This window comes from Terrapene carolina, unplaced genomic scaffold, assembly GCF_002925995.2.
Source record: "Terrapene carolina triunguis isolate 2854851 unplaced genomic scaffold, T_m_triunguis-2.0 Scaffold38, whole genome shotgun sequence".
Classification (NCBI taxonomy): Eukaryota; Metazoa; Chordata; order Testudines; family Emydidae; genus Terrapene; species Terrapene triunguis.
In genome coordinates, this window is record NW_020664389.1 from 5,527,138 (window position 1) to 5,553,257 (window position 26,120).

Consider the following 26,120-nt stretch of genomic DNA (forward strand, 5'->3'; position numbering starts at 1 on the left):
AGGGGAAAGCAAGTCACAAAGTTCCATGAAAGTGCCCTTACGCATGCGAAAGTTTCGCAGCCACTGGGAATCGTCCCACACCCGCAACACTATGCGGTCCCACCAGTCTGTGCTTGTTTCCTGGGCCCATAATCGGCATTCCATGGCTATAACCTGCCCCATTAACAGCATGATCTCCAAAGCACTGGGTCCCGCGGTTTGATAGAATTCCATGTCCATGTCCTCATCACTCTCGCTGCCGTAGCCTACTCCTCGCTGCCTGGTTTTGCAGGTTCTGGTTCAGCATAAACTGCACGATAACGCGCGAGGTGTTTACAATGTTCATGACTGCTGTCTTGAGCTGAGCGGGCTCCATGTTTGCCGTGGTATGGCGTCTGCACTGTTCACCCAGGAAAAAGGCGCGAAACGGTTGTCTGCTGTTGCTTCCCTGGAGAGGGGGGAGGATGTACCCAGAACCACCCGCAACAATGTTTTTGGCCCCATCAGGCATTGGGATCTCAACCCAGAATTCCAATGGGCGGAGGAGACTGCGGGAACTATGGGATAGCTACCCACAGTGCATCGCTCCGGAAATCGACGCTAGCCCCAGTACATGGACGCACACCGCCGAATTAATGTGCTTAGTGTGGCCGCATACATTTGACTTTATACAATCTGTTTCCAAAATTTGAATTATATAAATTCGGATTAATCCTGTAGTGTAGACACACCCTTGGCAAATGCGGTGCTAATAAACTAACTACTTGATGTTCTCATTAGGAACCCAGATTTTCAGGGATTACTGATTTTAATTCACATTGAGGTGATATTTGGTAAGAGTCTGCCCCGGGGCTCATTGTTTGGGAGAAGCTGTAACTTATTAAACAGCATTTAGTTAGATGAATCCAAACGTAGCATCTCTCTTTTGGTCTTGTTCATATCCTTGGATAAATGTAGAAACAACCATAGTTAACTCTGTTATAAAGTATGGGTAGTGTGTGTGTCTGTATCTCTGAGAGCAAAGCTGAGATTTCAGTAATCTTTAGATGACTTTAGACTTGGTATTACTATAAAAATACTGGTACGTAATCTATTTTATGACTGATTTGTAGGGATTCATTATACTGCTTGAAATATGAAAACTGAGGGATTTGCACAGCTTGAGTATATAGGTTACAAAAAGTATGCATTTTTAACTGTTCTAATGACATTTTCAGAACTGAGGTGTCCCTTTAAGCTATGTCTGTATCTCTTGGGTGAAATTCTGGTCACAGTACAATCAACAGCAAAACCTCCTTCTTTACACTGGAATTCACCCTGCATTTATAGGAAGTCATAGAGCCTGATTGATTGGTCTTCCACTTACAACAGTTTACTTCCATTTACTTGAGCATTTTTACACCAGTTGTACTCTGGTATAATTTGAGAGAATAATCAGGCCTATGCAGTGATCCCAATTGTTGCATTGTCCATACAGTAGCCATTCCCTTGGTGACCAGAGTAATACAATTAGGAACTGTTAGACCTAAGAAGTTATTGAAAATGTCTCTCCTGATTCCAGTGCAAGTGAGGTTGTTGGGATTTCCAGAGAAGAATTTTATGATGTTCTTCTACTTTCACTGATGAAAGAATCCAAATAGGTTTCTCTGCATATTCAAATCAAGCTGAGAAATCAAGGGAAACTTCCCTGGAAATTAATATAAAAGTAAAATGCCTCCAAATATCCATGCATTCAGAACTTGACCCCAGCAGCTTTTCTATTCCACCTCCAGTGTGGCTGCTGCTAGTTGGGAGTAGTGAGTGAGGAATAGAGAAGGGTGTATTTGCCAGTGTGCAGTGCAGGGGTCTGTTGTGCCCATTGATAATGGAAGGGGTGATACGCATCTCATGATCAGGCTTCTCAAACTGGGGTACATGAGCTTGATGTTCCGTCTATTTATTTAACAATATTTTTTTAAGAAGATGGTACTTGGAACCAGTAAAGTTAGAGAGCCATAGCTCAGATTTCTGCTGGTTGGAGGGAGGCAGAGAAGTGGCCACATGGATATTTAAGTGTATGATGGATGTTAATGAAAGACTGAGGCAGACTATTTAGCATCAGGGAAAGGAGGGAAATTATTTTTAATTGGCACCTGGTCTGGGATGGCAGCGATTATTTGTTTTTACTTTTAAATCTCCAGTGTGTCATCTGTCTGCCAGGCAGACATAAAAAATGAAGCTACCTATAAAAAAAAATCCAATATAGATTCAAAATGAAGGGTGTTTTTAAGGTTACAGCTTCCCTCTTCTGCCACTGATCGTCATTAATAGTTAGTTTTATGTCCTAATTTATTGACAGGGTGCAGGGTATTCTGTGTAAGCTTTATTTGCTAAAGATAATGTAACTTTGAAATATATGCCGACTTAATAATTTTTTAAACTGTGAAGTTTTGAAATACATTGGGATTTTCCTTTATGTACTACTTTTCTTTGTTTTGTGCCAGAGAGTACATACTTAGAGGTGTATTCATGACCCCCTCTAATACCTAGGCACATGAGGGTTTGTGTTTCCTCTACATTTTAATTCTCTAGGATAATTTGAGTGATTTTATTTATTTTAGGTGTAGGCTTTATATACTTTAGTTTTTCTTTAATTTGGCTATTTATTACATATGTATTGCTAGTTATCTGCAATGATCTAGGAAATGTGACGTTAAAAAAAAAAAGTATGTCCTGTGCTATTTGAGTGTGTCTTATGTTCTAGATCTCTCCCTTGTATCTTTTCTGAGACCATTTTTATTTGTCTTTTCTCTTTAGGAATTTGACATGCATGATGGAGGTGAAAAAGGATGAAAAACAAGCTGCTGTCCTGGACAAACGTGAAGAAGATGAATGTTTAGTAGAACTTCATTACATTGGAACCATGTTCTAAGTAATTCTTCTAGACATCTTTCATAAATATTTTATATATCTACAGAGACTGATATGACTGAAAATTTGGCTCATCAGCAATATATGCTGGAAGAAGCCTGCATGGAACGTAACATTTGTTTTAGTTCAGATTATGTGAAAAAATTATAGACTTCTACTTATTATTTATTAACCTTGCATCTCAATTCAGCCACACCAAACTAGTCTTTAAAGTGAATAGAAGCAGAGTCTTTGTGGATATTTTTATTGAACATGACTCATGGAGAAGAGCTTGGCTCTGAGATGCACCAGGATTCTGTTGTTCTAACTTACCTAGAGGGATTACTAATGCATCAAGCAGCGGGAGGCTCAGGTACTGCAGTTGACAAAAAGCCTACTGGGCATAGTGGAGAGGATCAAAACTTTAAGATTTCTGGAAATATATTTCCCAATTGTCAAAGTAATGGTCCAGTTCTTAACACACATACATATCAGGGATCTGGCATGTTGCATCTCAAAAAAGCAAGACTATTGCAGTCTTCTGAAGACTGGAATGCAGCAAAGAGAAGGCGGTTGTCTGATTCCATTGTGGATTTGAATGGAAAAAAAGAAGCTTTGTTAGCTGGCATGGTTGAAAATGTGCCTAAAGGCAAACAGGATAGCACATTACTTGCCTCTTTGCTTCAGTCATTCAGCTCTAGGCTGCAGAGTGTTGCTCTGTCACAACAGATTAGGCAGAGCCTCAAGGAGCAAGGGTATTCCCTCAGCCAGGATTCTTTACAAGTGGAGAAAGATGTAAGGTGCTATGGTGTTGCAACTAGTCGTTTGAAGACTCTGCTGAAGAAAAGAAAAGCAAAAGATCAAAAGCTTGACACCACTCTGCCTGATGTAACAACGAACCTGCCTAAAGAGAGGTTTATAGAATCTCCACATACAGGGCAGAATGGGCCCAAGGTGATGAATGAGCCTCTCTCATGTGCTGCAAGATTACAAGCAGTTGCAAGCATGGTAGAGAAAAGATCTAGTCCTACTGCTTCGCCTAAACCCAGCGTAGCGTGTAGTCAGCTAGCTTTACTTCTTTCAAGCGAAGCTCATTTGCAGCAGTATTCAAGGGAACATGCTTTAAAAGCACAAAATGCAAATCAGATAGCAAGCGAGAGACTTGCTGCCATGGCCAGATTACAAGAAAGTGCCCAGAAAGACCTTGGCCATTTCAGTCTGTCAAAAGGAATGCCAAGCCATCTTAATGGTCAAATGAGATCATCAACCAAAACAATAACTAACAAGAGCAATATGGCACCATTTCAGAGCCCCATTGGAATCGTTCATTCTCCTCCCAAAAATTTAGGATACAAAAATACATTGGAAAGAAACCATTTAAAACCATCTCCCAGCAACAGTTTGCTTTTACATCTTCTTAAAAGTCAGAATGCAACTAAACAAACAAAAGGGCAAGAGCAGAATGAGAGATCAGGTATTTTTGAGGACAGTAACACACCAACTACTGTGGATGAGTATTCAGACAACAATCCTAGTTTTACAGAAGATGACAGCAGTGATGATGAAAGCTCCCATTCTAACTGTCTTCCTATAGATTTATCTTTCAAACAGAGGACAGACAAACAAGATTCTGGACAGCCTGCTTCTCTAGATAATCTGACTCAGCCATTGTTTCATAATTGGGATCCAAAAATTCCATGTCTAGAGAACAGTATGGAGAATAAAGAAGATAAAGACACTCCTAAAGGTTCTAAACTGAATCCACATCAGAAAGTAACACTGCTTCAGTTATTACTTGGGCATAAGAGTGAAGATAACAAAGAGAAAGATACAGACCCTCAGGGACCACACAGTACAGCTGATGTGGCAAAATTTACTGTACAAACTGGTAAAAGGACTCCTGTGACAGAAAGTCCCAGTGCAAATCGAATAACTCCATTAAGCACTCCACCTTTGCTTATTTCTACAAAAGCAGACTCGCCTATAAATCTCTCACACCAATCTTCTCTAGCAGTCAAACGTAATTCACCACCATATGCTTGCAGCATCCAGCCAGAGAGGTTAATGAATCCAGCATCTAAACATTTGATAGATCTTACAAAAAATAAAGAACTTCAAGGAACTAAACTGAACAGAAATGAAAGTGCACAAAATTCTGCAGCTTTCAGTGCCAGCAAGCTGTTGCAGAACTTAGCTCAGTGTGGAATGCAGACTTCCATGTCAGGTGAAGAGCAAAGAACCAGCCAACAGCTGCTAACAGTAAATACAGATAAACCTGTAGGGTTGATTGATAGATTGAATAGTCCTTTACTTACAAATGTATCAGGTAAATTTGAAGAGAACAACAAAATATTCAATTGTCATCCTACACCCACTGAACAAGGACTTCCCAGTTCAGAAATAGAAAATCTCCTTGAAAGACGCACTGTCCTTCAGTTGCTTCTAGGAACCCCCAATAAAGGTAAAAGTGAAAAGAAAGCGAGGATGCTTTTAAAAGATGAAAGCTCACAAGGGCAGATGGATAAGGCTTTGAGTGAGCAAATATTGACAGTGAAAATAAAAACTGAACCTTGTGAAGAATCAAATGCTCATAATCCAAATGCACAGCCAATAAGAGAGAGTAAGGGTAACAAATTTCAAGGAATAGCTCATTCAGTCCAGAGAAATACAGGTGCCTCTCCAGCATCTGAGGACTTGAAACCTGAGCCTCTTTCACCTGAAGATTTTTCTTTTTCAAAAAATGGCTTGTTAAGTCGGTTGCTGAGACAGAATCAAGATAGTTACCCCATGGATGATCTGGACAGAAGTCACAGAAATAGTGAACTGACACTTCTAGACTCAAAGAGCCTTTGCACCATTCCTAAGAAGAGGAAATTTCATACTGAGCCTTTAGAAAGTCCATTAAAAAAGGTAAAAAGTAATGTGTCTGATGCTTCAAACAATCGCATATCTCCTGCAGAGACATTGTATCGGCCTTTGCTTAACCAGCAAGAGCTGAAATTCAGCAGAAGCGATCTTGAATTTAAATATGCTGCTGGTCATGGTTCAAATAATGAAAGTGAAAATAGGAGTTGGTCTAGAGATAGTAAAGGCTTTAATGTGTTGAAACAACTGCTTCTCTCAGAAAATTGCGAGAGAGATTTTTCACAGCATAGGAATAATGCAGTAACAGAGGGCAAGAAGAAAGGAAACAAAAATAATGTAGCAAATAATAAACCCGAATTTAGCATTTCTTCAATAAATGCATTAATGGGAAATCCTGTGCAACCAAGCAGTTGTGTGGATCACAGGACATTTCAGTATCCAGTAGCAGTGAAGAGTCCTGCTAGTTCCCCCTTCTCTGAACACTTGGGATGTACAGTATCTAGACCTGAATCTGACCAATTTAATGTTTGCCCCATACCCAGTGAAAAAGGCCCCATCAGATGGGTTATCACAGGAATGGACAAGGGTGAATATGAAAAAGACTCCCCAAGACTGACCAAAACCAATCCAATATTGTATTACATGTTACAGAAAGGAGGCAATTCTGTTAGTAGCCAAGAAGCACATAAGGACATTTGGAGTGAACCTTCATTTATGGAAAATTCAACTCCTGTTACAATAAAGGAGGAGTTATTACCTGGCACAGAACCTAAAACTCCTTTCCATAATTTAAGAAGCCCTTACAATAGCCATATGGGGAATAAGAGCTCCCATCAACACAATATGAATGGAGAAGTGTATGGACTCCTGGAAAAAGTGCTAACAATCAAAAAAGAACCAGAGTGAAATATATAGCCAACACAATGAGTTTACAGTCAGTGGGTTTGAATCTCTGAGTTTAATAATAATAATAAAAAAGTATGAACTGGATACTGTATAAATTGAGCATGATTTGAGAAAAGCATGGTCTTATTGAATCATATTTTCATTTGAGAAACTTTTTGTTTTTCTGGTGATATTTAAAAACATGTAGATATGTTTGCTTTACAGTAGATAGTCACAAGGAAACTGTGAGAGTTGTAAGCTGTACAAGACACAATTCTGTATGCATCAAAGTAAGTTATGAATAGTCTGTGACTGAAGTCTTATTTGGAACCACAGGAATTTAGGTATAAAATAAAGTAAGCATACAGCTAAGATGGTGGTAATGCATTCTGCTGCATTTCATACTTTCCACATACATAGTATATTCCCTTTTTTTGGCAGTTTGAGCATAGAGACAATATAACCTTTGATATTTGTTTAATACATTTTGTGAAATTTTAAGATTTTTTTTTTTTTTTTTTTTTTTTTTTTTTAAGAAATGGAACAGTCAGTCCAGGGTAGTACAGCATCACATTTGGTAGTCTGTCAGTGTTAATTAATCAAATGCGCTGAAATGTAATTTTTAGTGCTTCCAAATTTTGTTTTTTATTATTTAATTATTTTTGTGGTTATCCCCAAATTATGGTGTGGTGTCTTCCCCTCCCCACCCCCAGTTCCTTTTGACTAGAGCATTCTGCAGAACCCTGAGTAGTATTCATATAAAATAGGGGTTATGATTAAAGATTGTTTTCTAGTTTTCCTAGCATTATATAAAAAGCAGATTTTAATTTACACTGAAAAAAAAAAGTGGGTAAGTCTTTTTTGTCCACTTTTACATGTTGCTTCCCCTGTCTTAAGCCAGGTCTACAGTCAATATTAAGTTGACCCAACTATGTCTCTCGGGGGTGTGAAAAATCCACACCCTTTGAGCAACATAGTTAAGATGACCTAACCTCCAGTGTAGACAGGGCTAAGTCGGCAGAAGAATTCTTCCATCAATTTAGCTACCACCTCTCACAGAGGTGGATTAACTACCGTCAGTGTAGGAAGTGTCTACAATGCAGTTGTGCCACTAGCAGTTTAAATGCAGACATATAAAGGGAAGGTAAAAATGGCATCTTAGTATTTTGGGATAAACAGACCTGTCCTCTGTGGCCAGAAAACTGCCATTGATTCCAGTTTGTGAAACACATAAGCAAAATCTTTTAACAGGAAGCAACATGGTGCTGAAAAAAACAGTTACTGTGTTTATATAATACATATTCCATATTTCAGTGGAAATTGTGAGATCTTGGTGGAAAACCTGGTGGGTCTTCCTGTAAGTAGAGCCTAATGCATATTCTGCAAGTATTTATTACTCTGTGAGCAGCTGATCTGTGGTTAATACACTGGTCTTTCATCCCTGAAAACCTAGATTCAGAACAACTTGTTAGGTGTCACTGTATGTGAAACTAAAATTGGTGATTTTGTTCTATTCCATAGTGGATAGTGGACATCATCTCAGAAATGGCCTGTCTCCTCTGGTCCCCTGCCTCCACCCAACATTTTGTAACATTGGCAGCATTTTTTCAAAATCAGCCTTGGACTGGAGTAGTGGAGAGTTGTAAGTCAAAGCTGAGATGCATTGAAAGTGGTGGTGTGGGGGAAAAGCTGAGCAGCACATACTTTCCTAGTGGCCAGCCTGAACCCCAAGAAGCATCAAACTTTCATGGAAAAATGTGAAGAATTACCCCCCCCACACACACACACACTCCTGCAAAACCAAAGTAACTGTATTAATAACCATAAGTACTGCTGAACCCAATTTATCCAATACTGGATCGTGTTCTCAATAGCTACTTATTTGATTGAAAATTCTCTATGTTATGAACAAATCCTGATAATACCGAGATAATGAAAGTTGTAGTGTGTTAGGGAACACAAATATTTGACCGTGTCCTATACAAAACATCCCACAAGGTATACAGAGTTACAGAGGGAATAAAAGATACATTTTTGTGTTGTCTGGGCAAAGCTTAATATATTATTGAGCTGTATGAAGGAGATATGTATTTTAAAACTTTCACATGAGTCTAATATTGTTTTAAATTTCATTATCACTAGCCTGACTTCAGCTATGCAGTAAACTACAAAAAAAAGTTTGTTTTGTGTTTGTCTTTAATAGTTAGCATTTATAATAAGTGGCCTGCTGACAAATAAAATATGTCATAGAAATTAATTGTTAACAAGGTAAACTATATTTTAGATTATTGCCATTGGAGTTGAATCTTTTTATATGAATCAGCCTGACATAAATATTAGAAAAAGATGGCATTTGTTCCATCCATGAAACGTGTCTCTTAAAGTCTTAAGTGATTATTTTTCTTGAAATTACATGTATATAGCTATGAAATATAGAATGATATATGGTCTCTAGAATAAATACAAGGCTGTAGTTTACTTGAGGGACACTGCTTACTTCATATACAGTAGGAGGCAGCTTGAATGTGCGTGAAGTAGATGTGATTGGAAAACTTCTATCATAACAAAATTCTGATGAAAAATGGGGGAACATCAGACTTTGCTGTTTTCTAACCAACCCTAGCAAGATGTGACACAAAATCCCTTAGTGGGTGCTTACCCTTGTATTTATTCTATGGTAGTCTATTGTTATTTATAATATATACTTTTTAAAATTGTTTTTTAAAGCTTATGTGACACTTAAGTTAAAATGTTAACTGTTTTAACCGTTAACAATTTAGCTTTCCTTTTTAGATGAGGTTAATGAAAGAGAATTAAAGCTCTCAGACGTCAGTACATTAAAATACAGCATAATATAATTTTAGAACATGTTGACAGAAAAATCTCACCCATGGCAGAATTTGCAATGATGATCAGTAAGACCCTAGAAAAGAGGTGAGGGCACTCTTCTGGCATACAGTTCCTGCTAAACTGGTTACTTAATAGTTTGGTTAGCCCCTGGTGGATGGGGCAAAGCTATTGTCTACATTAGCTTCCCCAATACCAATGTGATTCTTGCCTAGCAAAGAGAATTAAAGCCTGGTTTGCCCCTATCCATATTGGCAAGCTGAAACCAATTAGAAAGGTTTAGCTGAACCTAAAAGGCTCAATAGCCCTCTCTGTTAGCTCTCATCCAGGAGTTATGGGGGAGGAGATCACCAAAATTCTCCTTATGGGTTTCTCTTCCCAATTGTTCCATCAAACAGCATGCAGGGGCAGGGTTTGCTTCACCAGCAAAATAGTCAGTGGGACTGGCTCCCTAGTTGCAGCAAATCCCCAGGTCCTGGAATCCACATGGATTCTGAAGGATCAGTGATAGACTAAGATCATCCATACAGAGGCCCTGTGTTTCTGCACTTTCTCACAGCTCTATCGTTAGCAATCCTCAGCCCCATGATTCAGTAGACCTTTTCTTCCAGGGTGTACGCAGGTGGTGGCTTTCTCCACTACCACTCCTCAAATGGGGGTTCCCAATTGTGGGAGTGGGGGACAAAAGACAATACACCCTGTGAGAGGAAGTGGTTGGGGTTGCAACTTGACCCTTATTTTTTTAGACCTGCATGGAAGGAGCTTAAATTATCATACTGTGGATGAGAATAATAGGCTAGGAGAGGGATGCAGGTTTGGTGAATACTGCTGTGAGACCTGACTAACAAACTCCAGGTTTGCAGCATCATTAGGGTGACCAGATAGCAAGTGTAAAAAATCAGGACGGGGTGGGGTGTAATTAGGTGCCTGTATAAGAAAAAGCCCCCAAAATCGGGACCGTCCCTATAAAATCGGGACATCTGGTCACCCTAAGCATCATGGAGGAAGAGGGGCTTGCACTGCAGCTACAAAGGAGTGCAGAATATTCCTGATAACTGGGGTGGAGAGAGCCAAGAATTGCACTAATTTTCAATGGGAAATGAGGTATGGGGGACTGAGGGCAGAATTGCCGTTTCTGGTTTCTCTTCTGCCTCAGTTTTAGAAGTATAAACCGCTGAGGTGCATGTGACCATAGAAAGAATAAAGGTTAGGGAGGTGTCCACTGATATGACTAAACCATCATTTCAGGTGGAGCAGTTTATGAACATCAGAAGATTGAAATGGAATTCAGCCATATTTGTCTCTTGTTTTAGCCAACTATTGTTTATAACATTTTAAAATGTTTAATTTACATTTTAAAAAAAATAAAGATATGAATGATTTAAAAATTCCCTGCTAAATGTTGTCAGTAAAAGAGTATTACAGCTCTCATTGACGTCTGTGAAATATTACCAGTTTGTTCTCTGCAGCATCTTACAGAGGAGTAAACTGGTAAGTATATATTATATATATTTATATATGTAAATAAATTGACTTGTTAAACATATAATATGTTGAAATTGGTTTTTAAAAGGTGATGTAAATAGTGGTTTCCTTAATGAAAAATACATATTTTGTATTGTTCTAATGGAAAGGAAAAAAACCTTTTAATCTTGTTTTCGGTTATGTATATTCCATGTATAAGTGTAAATATGATCACATAGGTTTAAAAATTTTGCATGTAAGTATACAGTTGCAAGTCTGGAAGAATGTATAGAAAATACCTTTTATTTAAAGTTGTGATTACCTGCTGCATGAAAAGTGCATGGGGGACCCTGTGCATTGGCAAAAATGTCTTAAAGTCAGGTCAGTTCATCAAAACACACAACAGTATTCCATTTCTGGACATGACTTCTGCTGTGGTATTTTAGCTTTGTGAAAGAATGTGCTTCAAATCAAAAGGGTCTTGAAAAAAACCTCAAAACTACTTTTAAAGCATAAAGAACTCACACAATTGTAATCGGTCATACACGTTTTGAACTCCATTTTAAATAACTGAAATATTGTATCAGGAGTATTTCACCATTGTAAAACAATGGAATGACAGTTCTCATTGCCATACATAAGAATTCTGGGGTTTACCGCAACCAAGTTTGTTGTGATGTGTTTTCAGTAATATAACTGGTCTCATTTTTTATTAGAAATTAATTTCTTCATGTGATGTCACAAACCTGTACATACTGCAGAGTGAAGTTTTTTTAAATCTTTCAGTGTTTACTTCCTGCAGAAAATTTGAATAAATGAGAAAAATGCATTGTGTTGATGGTTTTTAAATCTATTTTATTATGTGTCCTTTCTCTGTTTTGAGTCTTTGTGATCCAGTAGCACCACACTAGTAATGTAAACTTTCATCATCCAAAAGTAACTACAGGATTTCAAGGACCCCACATTTTCTTCAACAAAATATCCAGTAAGAAACCCATGAAAATTGGTGGAAATGAGTTAGTAAAACAGATAAGATTCTCAGCCTAAGATTCAACATAATTTTTAATTCAGGTATCTGTATATATGCCCTCCGTAATTGTTACTGTGAAGTTATTTCAACAACGGAGGGATGCAGAATATTGTGTTCCACCACAGAATTTTAAGCAAGTACCAGAAGAACTTGTTCTAGACATACTGTATCTGGAGTTGCACAACTGCAGGAAAGTAATTCAGATTCACTTTAATTGATTATACATTTTCCTTGCCTGCACTGCCAGACAGGATGATAAATATCTGTTCATAAGACTCTTGTCAGGAAACTTCATCTGGAAAGTATGACTTGATGGGGGAGACAGATCCTTCTTCCATTGAAGTTGATACAAAACTCTATAGATTACAGTGGGGTCAGGCCCTTATTGCATGTAACACCTTCTTGTTCTGAAGGAACCCAAAGCACTTCAGTACCCTCCCAGAGTTTCATTGGAGTCAGTAGTTTTACCATGACATTAATTGAGCAGATAGATTATTTTGCTGGCAAATTATGTCACCATAATTGCTAATTTTTTTCCAATTTTTGCAGTCTCTACAAGAAAATCTTAATTTCTTTGTACAATAACTTCTCTGGGGTAAACACACCAACATCAGAGACCTTTTGTTTCAAGTAGGAAGAAACTAGAGATCAATAGGATTCTGAATGGGCATAGGTAGTCTATGCAGAGCTCCTGGTTTGAACAAACATTTGGAATTAGTTTATCCTGAAAAACTGGACAAAATGCTGCTAGCACTCACAATGCTCAAGAGAATATCTTTGATAATATCTACACCCATACAATTTTTCTCTTCACTCCAAACACTTTTATCACACTGAACACTCCATAGGGCTGTTTGTTTCTGGTAAAATATGCTCACCTTAAACCAGGCAGTCTTTCCATGTGAAACTGGGATTCCTTCAAGCTAAATGGAGGGGAAAGCAAGTAGGGGCAGGATGTGGCCCTTCTTGTTCTGACGCTGACTGAGGCATCGAGGGGAGTCTGTAGGAGTAATATCCATTGCTAACCTGTTTGTTTTTGACCATTGTAAAAGTGGATCCCCTTGAAACAGTATTTAGAAGGTATAGTGTCAGGGCACGGTTGTTAATTCTCATACCACCAGTGAGAAAGCACAATATGGGCACAGCCTGCTGCATCCAGCACCTGATTGGCCATTGAGACTTTGCGTACCTTCAGTTCATAGCTATTATTTCCAAATTTCTGAGTGGTTCCATCAGAAAAAGAACTTTTCTAAATGCAAAACTAAAACTTCCCGGCAATTGTGCCCATTAGATAAGCTTTACACTACAGTTTGTGATCAAAGTTAGTATTCTTGGAGTATATGCTTCCAATGTGAGTCACAGAATGAAGGGTGGTGATGGGAGGCCTTGGGATTGGGGGGTACATCAGTCACAGTTCACTCTGAAGTTAGTTAATTCTTGGTCTGCTCTGATCTAATTATTTTGAGCAAACCACACAGGTGGAGATCACACCTTGTACTACTCCTGAGGGAAATCTGTGCCAAAAAAAAAAAGTGCTCAAAATATTTTAAAATTCTATTTGTCAATAAATAAATGTGGAGGCTCTAGCATGGCTGTTGGGAGCACAGACCACTGGCTGCACAGAGGTGGGAGATCACCCTGCAGCCCCCCCTGCTTCTGGGACATGGGCTCAGTGGTGGGGCTTCAGCCAACGCTGACACAGCGCAAGAGCCAAGCCTGCCCCAGAAATGCCCTGGGGCCCCTGCCCTTCCATGCCAGGTGCACCAGGTGTGGATAGGCAGGCTGAGCCTGGCAGATCCAAGTGTGTGGGGGGATCCAGGTGTGGGATGAGAGGGTTCTGTGTGGGGCAATCTGGGTGTGGGTGGCTCAGTGTGGGGTCTGGGTGTGGGATGGGGGTATTGATGTATTGGGGCTTGTTGGGGGGTTCCAGGTGCAGGGGCAAGGAGACTCGGGGGGTGAAGGTGTTTGGGGCTCAGTAGGAGGGTCTGGGTGTGGGATATTAGTGGGGGGTAGGGGTGCTGGGGGAGCGGGGCATGGGGGATGGGGGTCCAGATGCTGCTGGTTGGGGGTCTGGGTGCAGAGGGCTTATCTGGGTGGGGGTTGGAGTGTGGGTCTGGGTGAAAGGGGATGGGGTTTAGTGGGGGGGTCTGACAGCAGGAGGTGGGGCTCAGTGGGGTGGGAGTTCAGGTGTGGGGAGCTCAGTGAGGGAGGAATCTGAGTGTGTGGGGGAGTCTAAGTGTGTAGGGGACTGGATGGATGGGGGAGGAGCTCCCCATACCATGACCCTTCATGGCTGAGGAATGATGGGGACGGGAGGTGTGTGTGCAGAGCTCTCTGGTGAAACCAGGGAGGTTTCTGGGGGTGGGTCTGACCTTTTAGGGGAAGAGCAAGTCCTGTCCACCCCAGCTGGGACTAGCAGCTGAGCCTGGCGCAGGGTAGGACCCACCAGATGGGGCATCCTCAGCCCCCTCTCCCCTGCAGTGATTTACCTCTCTGCCAACTACTCCAGGTGCCCAAAACAATGCCCCTGCATTGCTGGGGAGGGGCGCATGACCGCTCTTACAGCTTACCTTTGCTTTCTCTTCAAAAAGTCATTTTTCTGCAGGGAAGCAAAGAAATCTATGGGGGATGTGAATTCTGCGCATGCATAGTAGTGCAAAATTCCCCCAGGAGTATAGTACTCATATATGGCCTCTGGGACATTCAGGTAGCTGTCCTGTTTATGTGGTTTCCTGATATTTGCCTGCCTGGATCTCTGTGCCCACAGGAAGGTGACAGTCTCCAAGTTGTGCCAGCTTTTACAGATCAGACCATACTAGGATCCAGACAGAGAGAGTGAACTGTGAACTTAGCATGGTGGCTGGAACTGGTTGTCCCAACACGAGCAGTCTCTGAAGTGTCATGACATACAAAGGTATTGTTTAGGATCTTGTGTATTTAGGAAACTTCCTGTTTTCATATTCCCTGTTTGCAACATGTCAGCACAGAAAGCTGCTGTAAGTGTATGTGTATATATATACACTTTCTCTCTCTATATAGATATATAAATAAGAGAGAGAGAGAGAGAGAAAAAAAGAACCATTTACCTCCTTTCCTATTTGTGGGCCTTTTCTCTCTCTACACAGACAGGTGTGCTTTTTGGAATGCCTTACTATATCACAGGTGACTCAGGAGAGAAGTAGTTAAGTGTCCTTTCGTTGGGGGTAGGGAGTGGCAATTCTGAAGTTGGCAGCGTGGTAGTGCACAGAAACTACACCACTAGACAATGCTTTTTGAAAATCCCAGTGACTGAGAACTCAGGATTAGACTGAGTGCCTACCCAATTTGGAGGGGAATTATTAGCTAAATTGGAAAAGATCAATATGAAAATTGAAAGGTGGATAAGGAACTGGTTAAAGGGGAGACTACAATGGGTCAAGCTGGAAGGAGGTTACTAGTGGAGTTCCTCAGGGATTGGTTTTGGGACCAATCTTGTTTAATCTTTTTATTACTGACCTTGGCAAAAAAGTGGGAATGTGCTAATAAAGTTTGCGGATGACACAAAGCTGGGAGGTATTGCTAATACAGAGAAGGACCGGGATATCATACAGGAAGATCTGGATGACCTTGTAAACTGGAGTAATAGTAATAGGATGAAATTTAATAGTGAAAAGTGCAAGGTCATCCATTTAGGGATTAATAACAAGAATTTTGGTTATAAATTGGGGACACATCAGTTGGAAGTAACAGAGGAGGAGAAGGACCTCGGAGTATTGGTTGATCACAGGATGACTATGAGCCGCCAATGTGATATGGCCGTTAAAAAAGCTAATGCGGTCTTGGGATGCATCAAGGCGAGGTATTTCCAGTAAAGATAAGGAGGTGTTAGTACCGTTATACAAGGCACTGGTGAGACCTCATCTGGAATATTGTGTGCAGTTCTGGTCTCCCATGTTTAAGAAGGATGAATTCAAACTGTAACAGGTACAGAGAAGGGCTACTAGGATGATCCGAGGAATGATTGCTCTTTATAAATATATCCGAGGGATAAATATCAGGGAGGGAGAGGAATTGTATAAGCTTAGTACCAATGTGGACACAAGAACAAATGGATATAAACTGGACATTAGGAAGTTTAGACTTGAAATTAGACGAAGGTTTCTAACCATTAGAGGAGTGAAGTTCTGGAATAGCCTTCCAAGGGGAGTACTGGGGGCAAAAGACATATCTGGCTTCAAGACTAAGCTTGATAAGTTTATGGAGGGGATGGTATGATGGGATAGCCTAATTTTGGCAATTAATTGATCTTTGATTATTAGCAGGTAAATATGCCCAATGGTCTGTGATGGAATGTTAGATGGGGTGGGATCTGAGTTACTACAGAGAATTCTTTCCTGGGTGCTGGCTGGTGAGTCTTGCCCACATGCTCAGGGTTTAACTGATCGCCATATTTGGGATCGGGAAGGAATTTTCCTCCAGGGCAGATTGGCAGAGGCCTTGGAGGTTTTTCGTCTTCCTCTGCAGCGTGGGGCACGGGTCACTTGCTGGAGGATTCTCTGCACCTTGAGGTCTTTAGACCACGATTTGAGGACTTCATTAACTCAGGCATAGGTTAGGGATTTGTTACAGGTGTGGGTGGGTGAGATTCTGTGGCCTGCGTTGTGCAGGAGGTCAGATTAGATGATTATAATGGTCCCTTCTGACCTTAAAGTCTATGAGTCTATAAGTTTTAAAGTATTTTGAAAGTACGAGTGCCACCCATATTCTGCTCTTAAAAGTCCTTTTTCTTCTGAGAATCCCATAATAGCCTTTCCCATCTTCTGCAAATAACCCAGCATGTGATTTCCCCAGATCACACAGGAAATCTGTTGCAAAGTCAAGAAGAGAAAACCGATTTCCTGAGTACTTGTGCAATGCCTTTAACTACATGATCATCTTTATGCATGGTTGAAAACTGAGTAGTTGGTGGTGCAGCCACTCAGATCTAGGCCCACTTTTAATTTTGCAGGTACCATTTGTGCCCCAGATTACACAAATTAGCAGTAACTGAAATGAGATTTCATACCATCTCCCCCTAATTTGGTGCTGACCTACCATAACCCTGCCAGATTCACAGCCATGACTTTAACTTTCTCATACAGAGGGGCTCTGGAGCCACAGGAGAACATGCTGCAGTGTCATTGCTTCGCCATGTCGGCTACATTTCAAGGGGCTTTTTTGTCCCCCTTCACTCCTCTATTCAATGTAGCAGCTGGGAGTATCTGGCCCTTAGTATTTGAATTAATACTTCATCATATTAAAGAACTAGCAACAGCCAGGAAGCCTGGGTAAAACTAAAACTCTGTGGGCCAGCTCCTCCGCTGGTGCAAAGTCAATGGAGTTTACCCTGGTTTACACCAGCTGAAGAACCGTCCATAGGTAAAAATCCCTCCATGCCAAAAACTGGTTTATTTGTAAATAAGTTTGGAAACCTGAAAGGATTTGGGTCAGGTAATCCTTCTAGGTCGTGGTGTCCCTGTTTTATCCCAGTCAAAGCCAACTCAGATGTTACTTTTTCCTCCACTCCTCTCGCTTTGAGTCTTCTCATCTAATTTTGTAACTGTGGGAACCTGACCATATCACCTGAAGAGTAAAGAAAAAACATATTGTAATATAGTTTTTGTTGGACAAAAAAATGCTAGGGGAATGTTTCTTCCGAAAGGTAGTGCATTATGCATGACTGCAGGCCATACCTAGCATTCCCCAGCTGTAAGTATTAACCTAAGGCACTGGGTTATGGCTGCACACTGAGAAGAGAGGAGGTGACCTATAACTGGGTCTGACCCCAGTATCTGTTTATATTTCAGGAAGCTGCAGAGCAGGGCAGAAAGAAAGGAGTGTGGAGTGCAAATCCACATTTTTCTTAAACCAATGTTATCTTTTTTTTTTTTACAAAGGCCACTGGGTAGAAAGTATCAGTTCCAGGAGAGAACATCAGAAAGGACATAAGACAGAGAGAGAGAGAGATGTGGTATTTTCTTTTTGAAGTCTACATCATTGATCAGAGATGAAGTTAGGGGAAACATGGAAGAAGATACAGGAAAAAAGCACTCCTCAGTCAGTGGAGAGGACAAAGGAAAGTGCTTAGTTTTGTGCCCTCTGCTAAAAAGGAAGAAATCCGAAGCAATGTTGGCAAACATAAATTAGAATAGGTTCACACTTTTCCTGTGCTGCTCATAGCCTCCCATCTGGAAATCTAGCAATTGCAGGGCTTGCTGAAACTCAAATGTTTTCTTAATATTGTTTTAGTTTTATTACCATAGTGCCTAGAATTCCCAGTCATGGAACAGGACCCCAGGGTGCTAGGCACTGTAATATTATTCAGTTGTGTTTTAGTACACATTGAACACACGAACAAGAAGATTTAGGGTAAAATCCTGATCCCTGAAGAAATAATTATCTGCGAAGAGACAGCAGTACCTGCACTGAATACATTCTTTAAAGGGTTGCCTAAAGTATAGGTAATTCACAACAGAGCTTTCATTATTGTTTTTTCTCTTTATCTGCTTGGCATTTGGAAACTTTGTTCACTGTGGTAGAATGGTGCTACTTTATCCTTTTATTTTTTCTTCATCTCCCTCTGTCAACGTACTGCAGAGGCATTGCGTCTCTCCCTCTTCCTTCTGGTATATCAGACCACCTGCTGTTTGTTTTATTTTTGCAGTTTATGAAGTGTGCTTAGCCAAAAATTTGTAGGCTAAGCACACTTACACAAAATAGAACAGATAACTAATTAGTACTTTAGCTAAAGTGACTCCTTGATCAGAACTGCTCCATACCTCTTATTGCATTTCCTCCCCTTGCATCATCCGACAAATTCATGTGTAGGTAGATGCACCTGTCCACTGTGCTCTAAAGGTCAACAAACACTCTGGGTGAGTCTACACAAATAAAATTTGACTTGTGAGCCATCATTTGGTTCCCTAGCACACCTGTAACACACCACCTATTTACACACACAATGGCTGCTGAGGTAGACTGGCATTTGCACCATTATTTAGAATGGAGTTATTCTGAGCAAGGCTAACCATCCTGGGGTCCTCCACGGTGCCAGTCTTCACTGATGTGTTGCCATGGTTGATGGTAAGAGTTGGTATAATCCTAATGGCACTGGAGTCTGATCACTGTCTAGTTAGGTGCTACTGGGAGAGCTTTACCTGTACAAATAGCTTTGCACAGACCATAGCACTCATTTGCATATCATTTTACAAGCTACAACTCCATTGTTCTATGTTCAACTCCTTTAACAGCAAGGGTATTTCAGAAGATTTCCTATGAGTGTGCCGTCTGCTGGCCAAAAGCAGATGTCTGTGCACGGGTGCCTAGGAGGTACGGTTGCAGCCAAACTCTGATTTAGAACACCCTGGTGTATGTCCTGGTGTCCAACAAACCTTGCCAGAAAGAAAAAGGTGGGGCCCAAAGGTGCAATAGAATAAGGCCCAGGAGCAGCAACAGGCTAGGGATGAATGAAGACTTCTTGGAGCTCACTGTTCAGCACAGTCAGCTGTGCTGTTTGATAATCTAGAGGCACAGCGTATTGCGCACTGTTAAGGATGATGAAGGGAGAAGGCCAAACAATGACTCCAGAGCCCAATCCATTACATGGAATGAGGAACCAGATCAGGAGATGACAAAGACCATGCTGAGAGTGTGGGACCTCCTGAACAGTCCCAAGGTCAAGAGACAGTGATTATGTTGGTTTGAGATGAGGAAGAAGAATCAGGTGATGAGGGTGTCTACGTGCTCTCTAGGCTGAGTATGTAGCTTTTTATTGCTATATGAACAGACTGGAGCGGCTTAAGCAGGCTCTGGTGCTGCAGAAAGAGTTTTCAGGGATCTAATGAATGTGGGTATTATTGTCTTGAAACTGGCAGATACAGCCTCACATGAAGGCAGTGGTCCCTGTTCACGCTTGCCTCCACCTCTATTGCACAAGTAGCAGCTGTTGATCACGTCCCTACGCACATTCATCATTTTTCTCTGCAATTCCCTCCTTGATAAGCAGCGTGGGGTTCTGTTGCCAGGGAAGGTGGAAGTGTCTGGTACACAGTACAATGACTGGCTTAGCCCTTCTTGGAAGGCAAGGGAAATAATATAAAGTCAAACAGAAACCACAGTATAAATATGTACAAGGAGGAGTTTTTTTTAGTGCCCAAAACTCTGAGTGCTGTGGTCTAGGTATTTACATTACTATGAGAGACATCCTGGCTCCTGCTAAAGCTGTTTTTATCATTCTGGCACAGCCACCTTACAACCAATTTACCCATAGGAGGAAGGATGGTCCAGTTGTGAGGGCACTCGTTTGGGACCTGGGAGACCCTGGTTCAGTTGCTGTCTCTGCCACAGACTTCCTGTGTTATCATGTGCAAGTCACAGCCTCCGTCTGCCTTGCTTCCCCACCTGTAAAAGGGGGATAATAGCACTTTCCTGCTCCACAGGGGTTTCAGGGAGGTTACATACATTACAGATTATGAGGTGCTCAGATTCTATATTAATGGGGGCCATAAGTAACTTAGCTAGATAACAAGACAACTTGCTCTTCTACATCTGAATTAGGCCTGCTGTACCAAAAATAGCAAATTTGACCTTTTTTAATATTTAGACTAGATAAACCAGCAACCTGTGGGGTGGGGGAATCCCAGGGTCACGTTGCTGCTATGCTCTGGCAATCCCCAAATGATGAAACTGACTTCAGCAAATAAGGAACCACAGAGCAGAAGGGAAACTCCAGAATTCTGGCCTCTGCTGCTTGCTGTCTCTGCATCTGTTAGCTGATCACCTCTCTGCAATTCTGGCCATACTTTGGTCATCTTACCTGGGGTCATACAGTAGGGCTGGATTTAAAAAAAAATGCTGGTGAGAAAAAAAATAAAACATAAAACAATTAAATAAAATGAATTAAACAAGCTGATTAAAACAAACAAACGGGATGTGAAGGAAGAAGGAGGTGAAAAAGTGTGAGAGGAAAAGGTTCTCCTAATTGGGGAATAATTAAAATGGGGTCAAAGTGCTATTTTAAATTTTGAGCTGGATCCTGTAAAACCTGACTGCAGCCCTGATAATCACATAGCAGGTCTAATCCCTCGTTGGTTTGGGAATCCTCATACAGCCCCCGTATAGTGGAAATGCTCTGTTTCTACTGTGCTAGTGGGAACCTGCTGAGGATTTCTTTCCTCAGCTGCACTGTGCCTCAACATGTTTTCCTCAGCCCTTTTACTTAGGCTTTGTTCCAGTTTTCAGGATTACAGTATATTTTTAGTCCCTTGTTTATCATCTGTAATATCCTTATCATAGATAAAACAGGGCAAGCTAAACATGGGGCTTCCCATCTAATACAGCCTCTTTTGACTTTTGTTGGATTAAGACAGGACACTAAAACAATGTTTTCATTTTCTGAGATTATTTTTAGGGTTTAAAAAAGAAAGCTTGCTATGAAGAAAGTGAAAGTGCAGAACCTTTAAAAGGCTGATTGTGTCCCCAGCTAACCTAGAACGGTCCAAAGTGTGTGAATTTATGTGGAAGGGATTTTTGTACATTGCAATGTAATTTCTTTCATTAAAGTCCATCATAAAAAGTTCAACACATTACAAAGAGAGAGAAAAATGTGTGTACATGCACAAGGCAGATCAGAACAATGACTCTCATGATCAAAAAGGAAAAATTCAGTAAGAAAATGGACAGCAGAAAAGCAGACATTTAAACCAGCAGTGGTGGAGAGTAAGTACTCTTGCAGGGCTAGCAGTTATTTAAGTAAGTACCATCAGTGTGATTGGTGCCATACAAAAATATAAGGAGACATGCTTCAAGGAATTTGCAGCCTATTACAAACACAGAACAGTTCAGGCACATACAGTACATTAAGTGCTGGTACAACTTAGAGGTGGTGAAGGAATCTCGTAGAGGTCATTGTCAAAAAGTTATTGTGAAAGAAACAAGTTAAAGGGGGAAAGTTACTTGAGGTGAAATTCTTTTGAGGGCTTACATGGAACGTAGATGGTGGACAGAGGCCTGGCACTGACTCCTCTGCACGGGATGAATTTCATTCTTGGTGCATGAGAAGACAGATGTCCCATCTGTAGAGCTGGTGTGATGAAGGGAGACTGGAAAGAGAGAGAGGTTTAGAATCAATTGCCCATTAAAGTGATGAGGAGGATTTTGTGATGGGATCTGAAAAGAAATGCCTTAGAGAGAGAGAGATCTGGATGGAACAACACAAGTAGTAGAGCGTTCATCATATAAAGAAATGTATGAGCAAGAAACTGGATAATGGAACCGGAGAAGAATAAACTGAATGGGTGAAAGAGCAAGAGGAGGTGAGAGAAATAGGGTGGAATAAGTTCAGAGGCAGCTTTGTAAAGTTAGTGATCAATTATGAATGATGTTTGAATTTAGCTTGGAAACAAAGGAAGATGGTGGTGGTCTGATCCTTTGGATTAGTCTGACCAGAACATTTGGTACCCTATGAAATTCAGAAAACAGGGATCTAGAAAATGTAGATTACACATAGTGAAACCAACAGAGAAGAGAGATTTTCTATTAAAAATGAGTTCAATATATATTTCCAGACCATGGCATTTGCTAGTGTCAGTGTACCACAGCTTTCTGGGTATATGTGTATATATACATAGCATAGCCTTTTGTTGTAACTCAGAAAACTTTCTTGGGGGGAGAGGGGGAGAGAAGTTTATTTATTGAATTGCCCTTGAGATTTTAAAAAAAAGAAGAAAATGAATTCCAGCTAGGTTTGTAAAACACAAACACCTCAGTGTATAGTTTGGGATCTCTAGTAAAAAGTTGTGTTACTAGAAGCTGACATTTGAGACAAATGGGAGAGAGAAACCACAGAGATTCAAAAGAAATGTAGAACTGTGGCCTAAATATTGTGGTCTAGGGTATCATAAAATGTCTGGATACAAGCTGGCCAAACCTGGCCCTTACTTTGTCAAAAATGAGAGCTGGCAATGTCCTCTTCTCTGAAAAAAATAGCACTGGACTTTGCTGTAAGACAAATGTCTTTTGGGAAATTTACCATGCAAAACGCCTGCAGGAGAGGGGAAAGAGACTGAAGTTATGGGTGATATGGCTATTGTGAAGAAAGAAGCTTTGGACCATCAGGTTTTTAGGCTGACTTTGAATTACAAAGTAGATGATCTTGAAATTTATCACTGAAAGTCAACTATATCTGTTGTATGAATACCTGAAGGCATCAGTTCTTGTTTTGATGCAGTTCAGCATAAGAATTCCTTAGTTTCCCATTATTGCTATGTGCTCTTCAGGGCTTCAGACCTGCAGTGGGGGCTCAAAAAGCTATAGATGGAGAGGTTGATTAATCCTTCAAACAAACTACCAAGGGAAATGATGAAGTTCCCATCTCTTAAAGTCTTCAAATCCAGACTGCATGCCTTTGTGGAAGATGTGCTTTAGTCAGGATTAAATTCTATGGCCTGTGTTATTCAGGAGGTCAGATGATCTAGGGATCCTTTCTGGCCTCAAAGCCCATGAAACTATGAACCCTCAGGCCTTTTCATTTCCCTGCTGAAAGGAAATGCTCTTATCTCACTCGGATCTGATGTTTATTTTTACTGGGTGAGACAGTCAGGGTCTAGAAACACAGGGCAAGAACAGGGGAGCTTGAACCCCAAAGAATAGGGTTGCCAATTTTGGTTGGCGGTATTCCTGGAGATTTCATCACATGACATAATCTCTAATTAAAGTTTAATCTGTAATTCCTGGAGACTCCAGGACAATCCTGGAGGGTGGGCAACCCTACCAAAGAATGAGCAGTCAAATCAACTGATTGCATATGTTGTTGTACTATAAAATGTATCCAGTAAGATCATCTATGAAAGCGTATTTTCTAAACTTGATAATCAATGTGTGTACATACACACACACACACACACACACACACACACACAGATATGATTTTATGTATTTATGTATATAGAGAACTGTGCTCATAAATTTGCATTCCACCTCATAGCAGGGAGATGAGTGATCAGACAGGGAGAGGCACCTCCCAAGCCAGGTGTTTACACAAAACCAGACTCAAGTAACGATCCATTCTACGACCCAGGGGGAAAAAAAGATGGGCCATTAGAGTTAATGGAAAGATATTGAGGCAACTGGGAATTTCCCCCACTCTGAATCACCATGACAGAAAGGGTGGGGGAAGCCCTCTGAAAAGGAGATTTGAGACTGAAGCTATCATCCAGAAACTGAGCCGGAAGCTGTCTGTGAATGCTGTATCCCCCCTACTGTTAGTGGGTATGCTGGGGAACAGTTCAAAGGCAATAGGTAACTTACATTAGAAGAGGGAATTTATCTAATACTTAAGTGTAAAGCCTGAGATTGTGTATTTGTCTGTTTTCTCTAACGTATGTTTGCTCTCCCTATTTCATTTTTCAATCTGTGGGTTTTCTATTAAATAAATGTTGTTTATTTTTACCCACGTAGGTCTCTGGTGTGCAAACTGTGTGGAGCGTGTGTGCCAAAGTGAGCTGATAACTGGGAGGCTGGCTTCACACCTTCAGGTGTGATGAACCGGGGGGGGGAAGTCCAAGTGTCTCATAATTAGGAACTTGGGCAGGATGGATTTAGGGAGACTCGGAAGTGGAAGGGTGGTTGGTGTCACCCTGAAAGGAGTAACTAGGCTGCTGGAAGCAAGTTGAGACATTGTGTTTGTGGGCAGGCTTCTGGTGTCAGGGATTTGAACAAAAGCCGTACAGCATAAAGGCACTCAAGGTACAGGGCAGGCGGTGACAAACTCCTTACTGATCTGGGTGGCTCCCAGAAGGTCACACGTGGTGTAACTAACTAAAAACTAGCCTTACACAATAGCAGTAGCTCTTACGCTTTGCAGACAAACCTTGCTGCCTTTCTGAGAGACTTGCTCACAAGCCCCTTTATTTATAGTCACTCATACTAAAAAACAGTGCAGCTGGCGATATAACATGGCCAGATCATGCACTGGTCTTTCAAGGCCTGCTCCTGTACACTGATGTCAATAGGAGTTTACCATTGGCTTCAGTGCAGATGAGGCCCTATATCTCTTAGCTCAGCAGCTCACAGCCTCTGCAGATTATATATGTATCTTTACTAAAAGATGCAGTATTTTTTGACAAAATTAAAGGGGACAGGTTAAAACATTTTAGATTGAATTATATGCTAGATATATATTCACCCCTCCTTTGAGAAATGCTTAAAGCGACCTTTGAGGTGAATATGTCTCCTTTGCATCAACTTGGCAAAAGCTGTGTGGGGCAATGTTCACAGATCTGAAACACAAATTTGCACTTTGGAAAAAGTGCCTAAGTGAACTGCTGCCCTGCCGGGCTACAAGAGTTTATTACTCTTAGGGGAAAGCTTAATAGTCTGTTAACTGAGAAGGCAGAAGATCTTCTACATATGACTGTGCAGAATTATTAGGCACACGGTAATAAAATGAGTAAACTTTAGCTTGCATGTTAAAGTAAAATTTTGCAAAATAAGTTTGATTATTGCTTATTTGTGTAGTACTGTATCTAGAGTGTTTTCAGAGCTGTACAGAACTCAGAAATATAGTTTCTGCTGCTAAGAGCTTATGGTGATAAAAACATACTACAGATGAGGGGATATTTGATGTTTCAATGGTTTTTACAAGCAATTCTACGTTTCAGTGTCCGCTCGCCCAAGAAAGCAGTAAAACTTTTTTTAAAAATATAGTTCAACTGCCACCACTGAAGGGAGAGGAGAGTTCCAGTACTTCAGCTCCAACCCTCCAAGCTTCCCTGCACAGACAGACCACTGAGCCCATGTGGGAAAGCTTGCAATGTTGGGGCCTCAAAGTCAGACCTCCCTATCAGAGATATGACGAGCTACCCAAAATCTCCCTGCTGGTAAATGTTGGGTCCAGATGGCTAGATCTGACTGAACACTAGGAGACTTTTAAAGATACAGGACAACTTTTGCCAACCTAGGGGTGTCAAGTTTGGCTTTTAAGTTTTATTTACTGATTGCTTTTATTTGGCACTTTAATAAAAGTGGTGTAATTTTTCAAAGATGCTGAGTAACATTGGCTCCAGTTGAATTCAGTGGGAGTTGTAGTGGAAAGTGCAATTAGGGTATGATCCAAAGCCCATTGAAGCCATCTTCAATTAGTTCT

General features: G+C 40.8%; 1 protein-coding gene across 1 annotated transcript; it reads left to right on the forward strand.

Annotated features, from left to right (window-relative positions):
- Positions 1-2,829: 2,829 nt before the first annotated feature.
- On the forward strand, positions 2,830-7,615 carry NRIP1 (nuclear receptor interacting protein 1). Its single transcript, XM_026652548.2, has one exon. It carries the CDS (start codon positions 3,142-3,144, stop codon positions 6,637-6,639), a length of 3,498 nt encoding a protein of 1,165 aa, XP_026508333.1. The 5' UTR covers positions 2,830-3,141; the 3' UTR covers positions 6,640-7,615.
- The last annotated feature ends 18,505 nt before the right edge of the window (positions 7,616-26,120 follow it).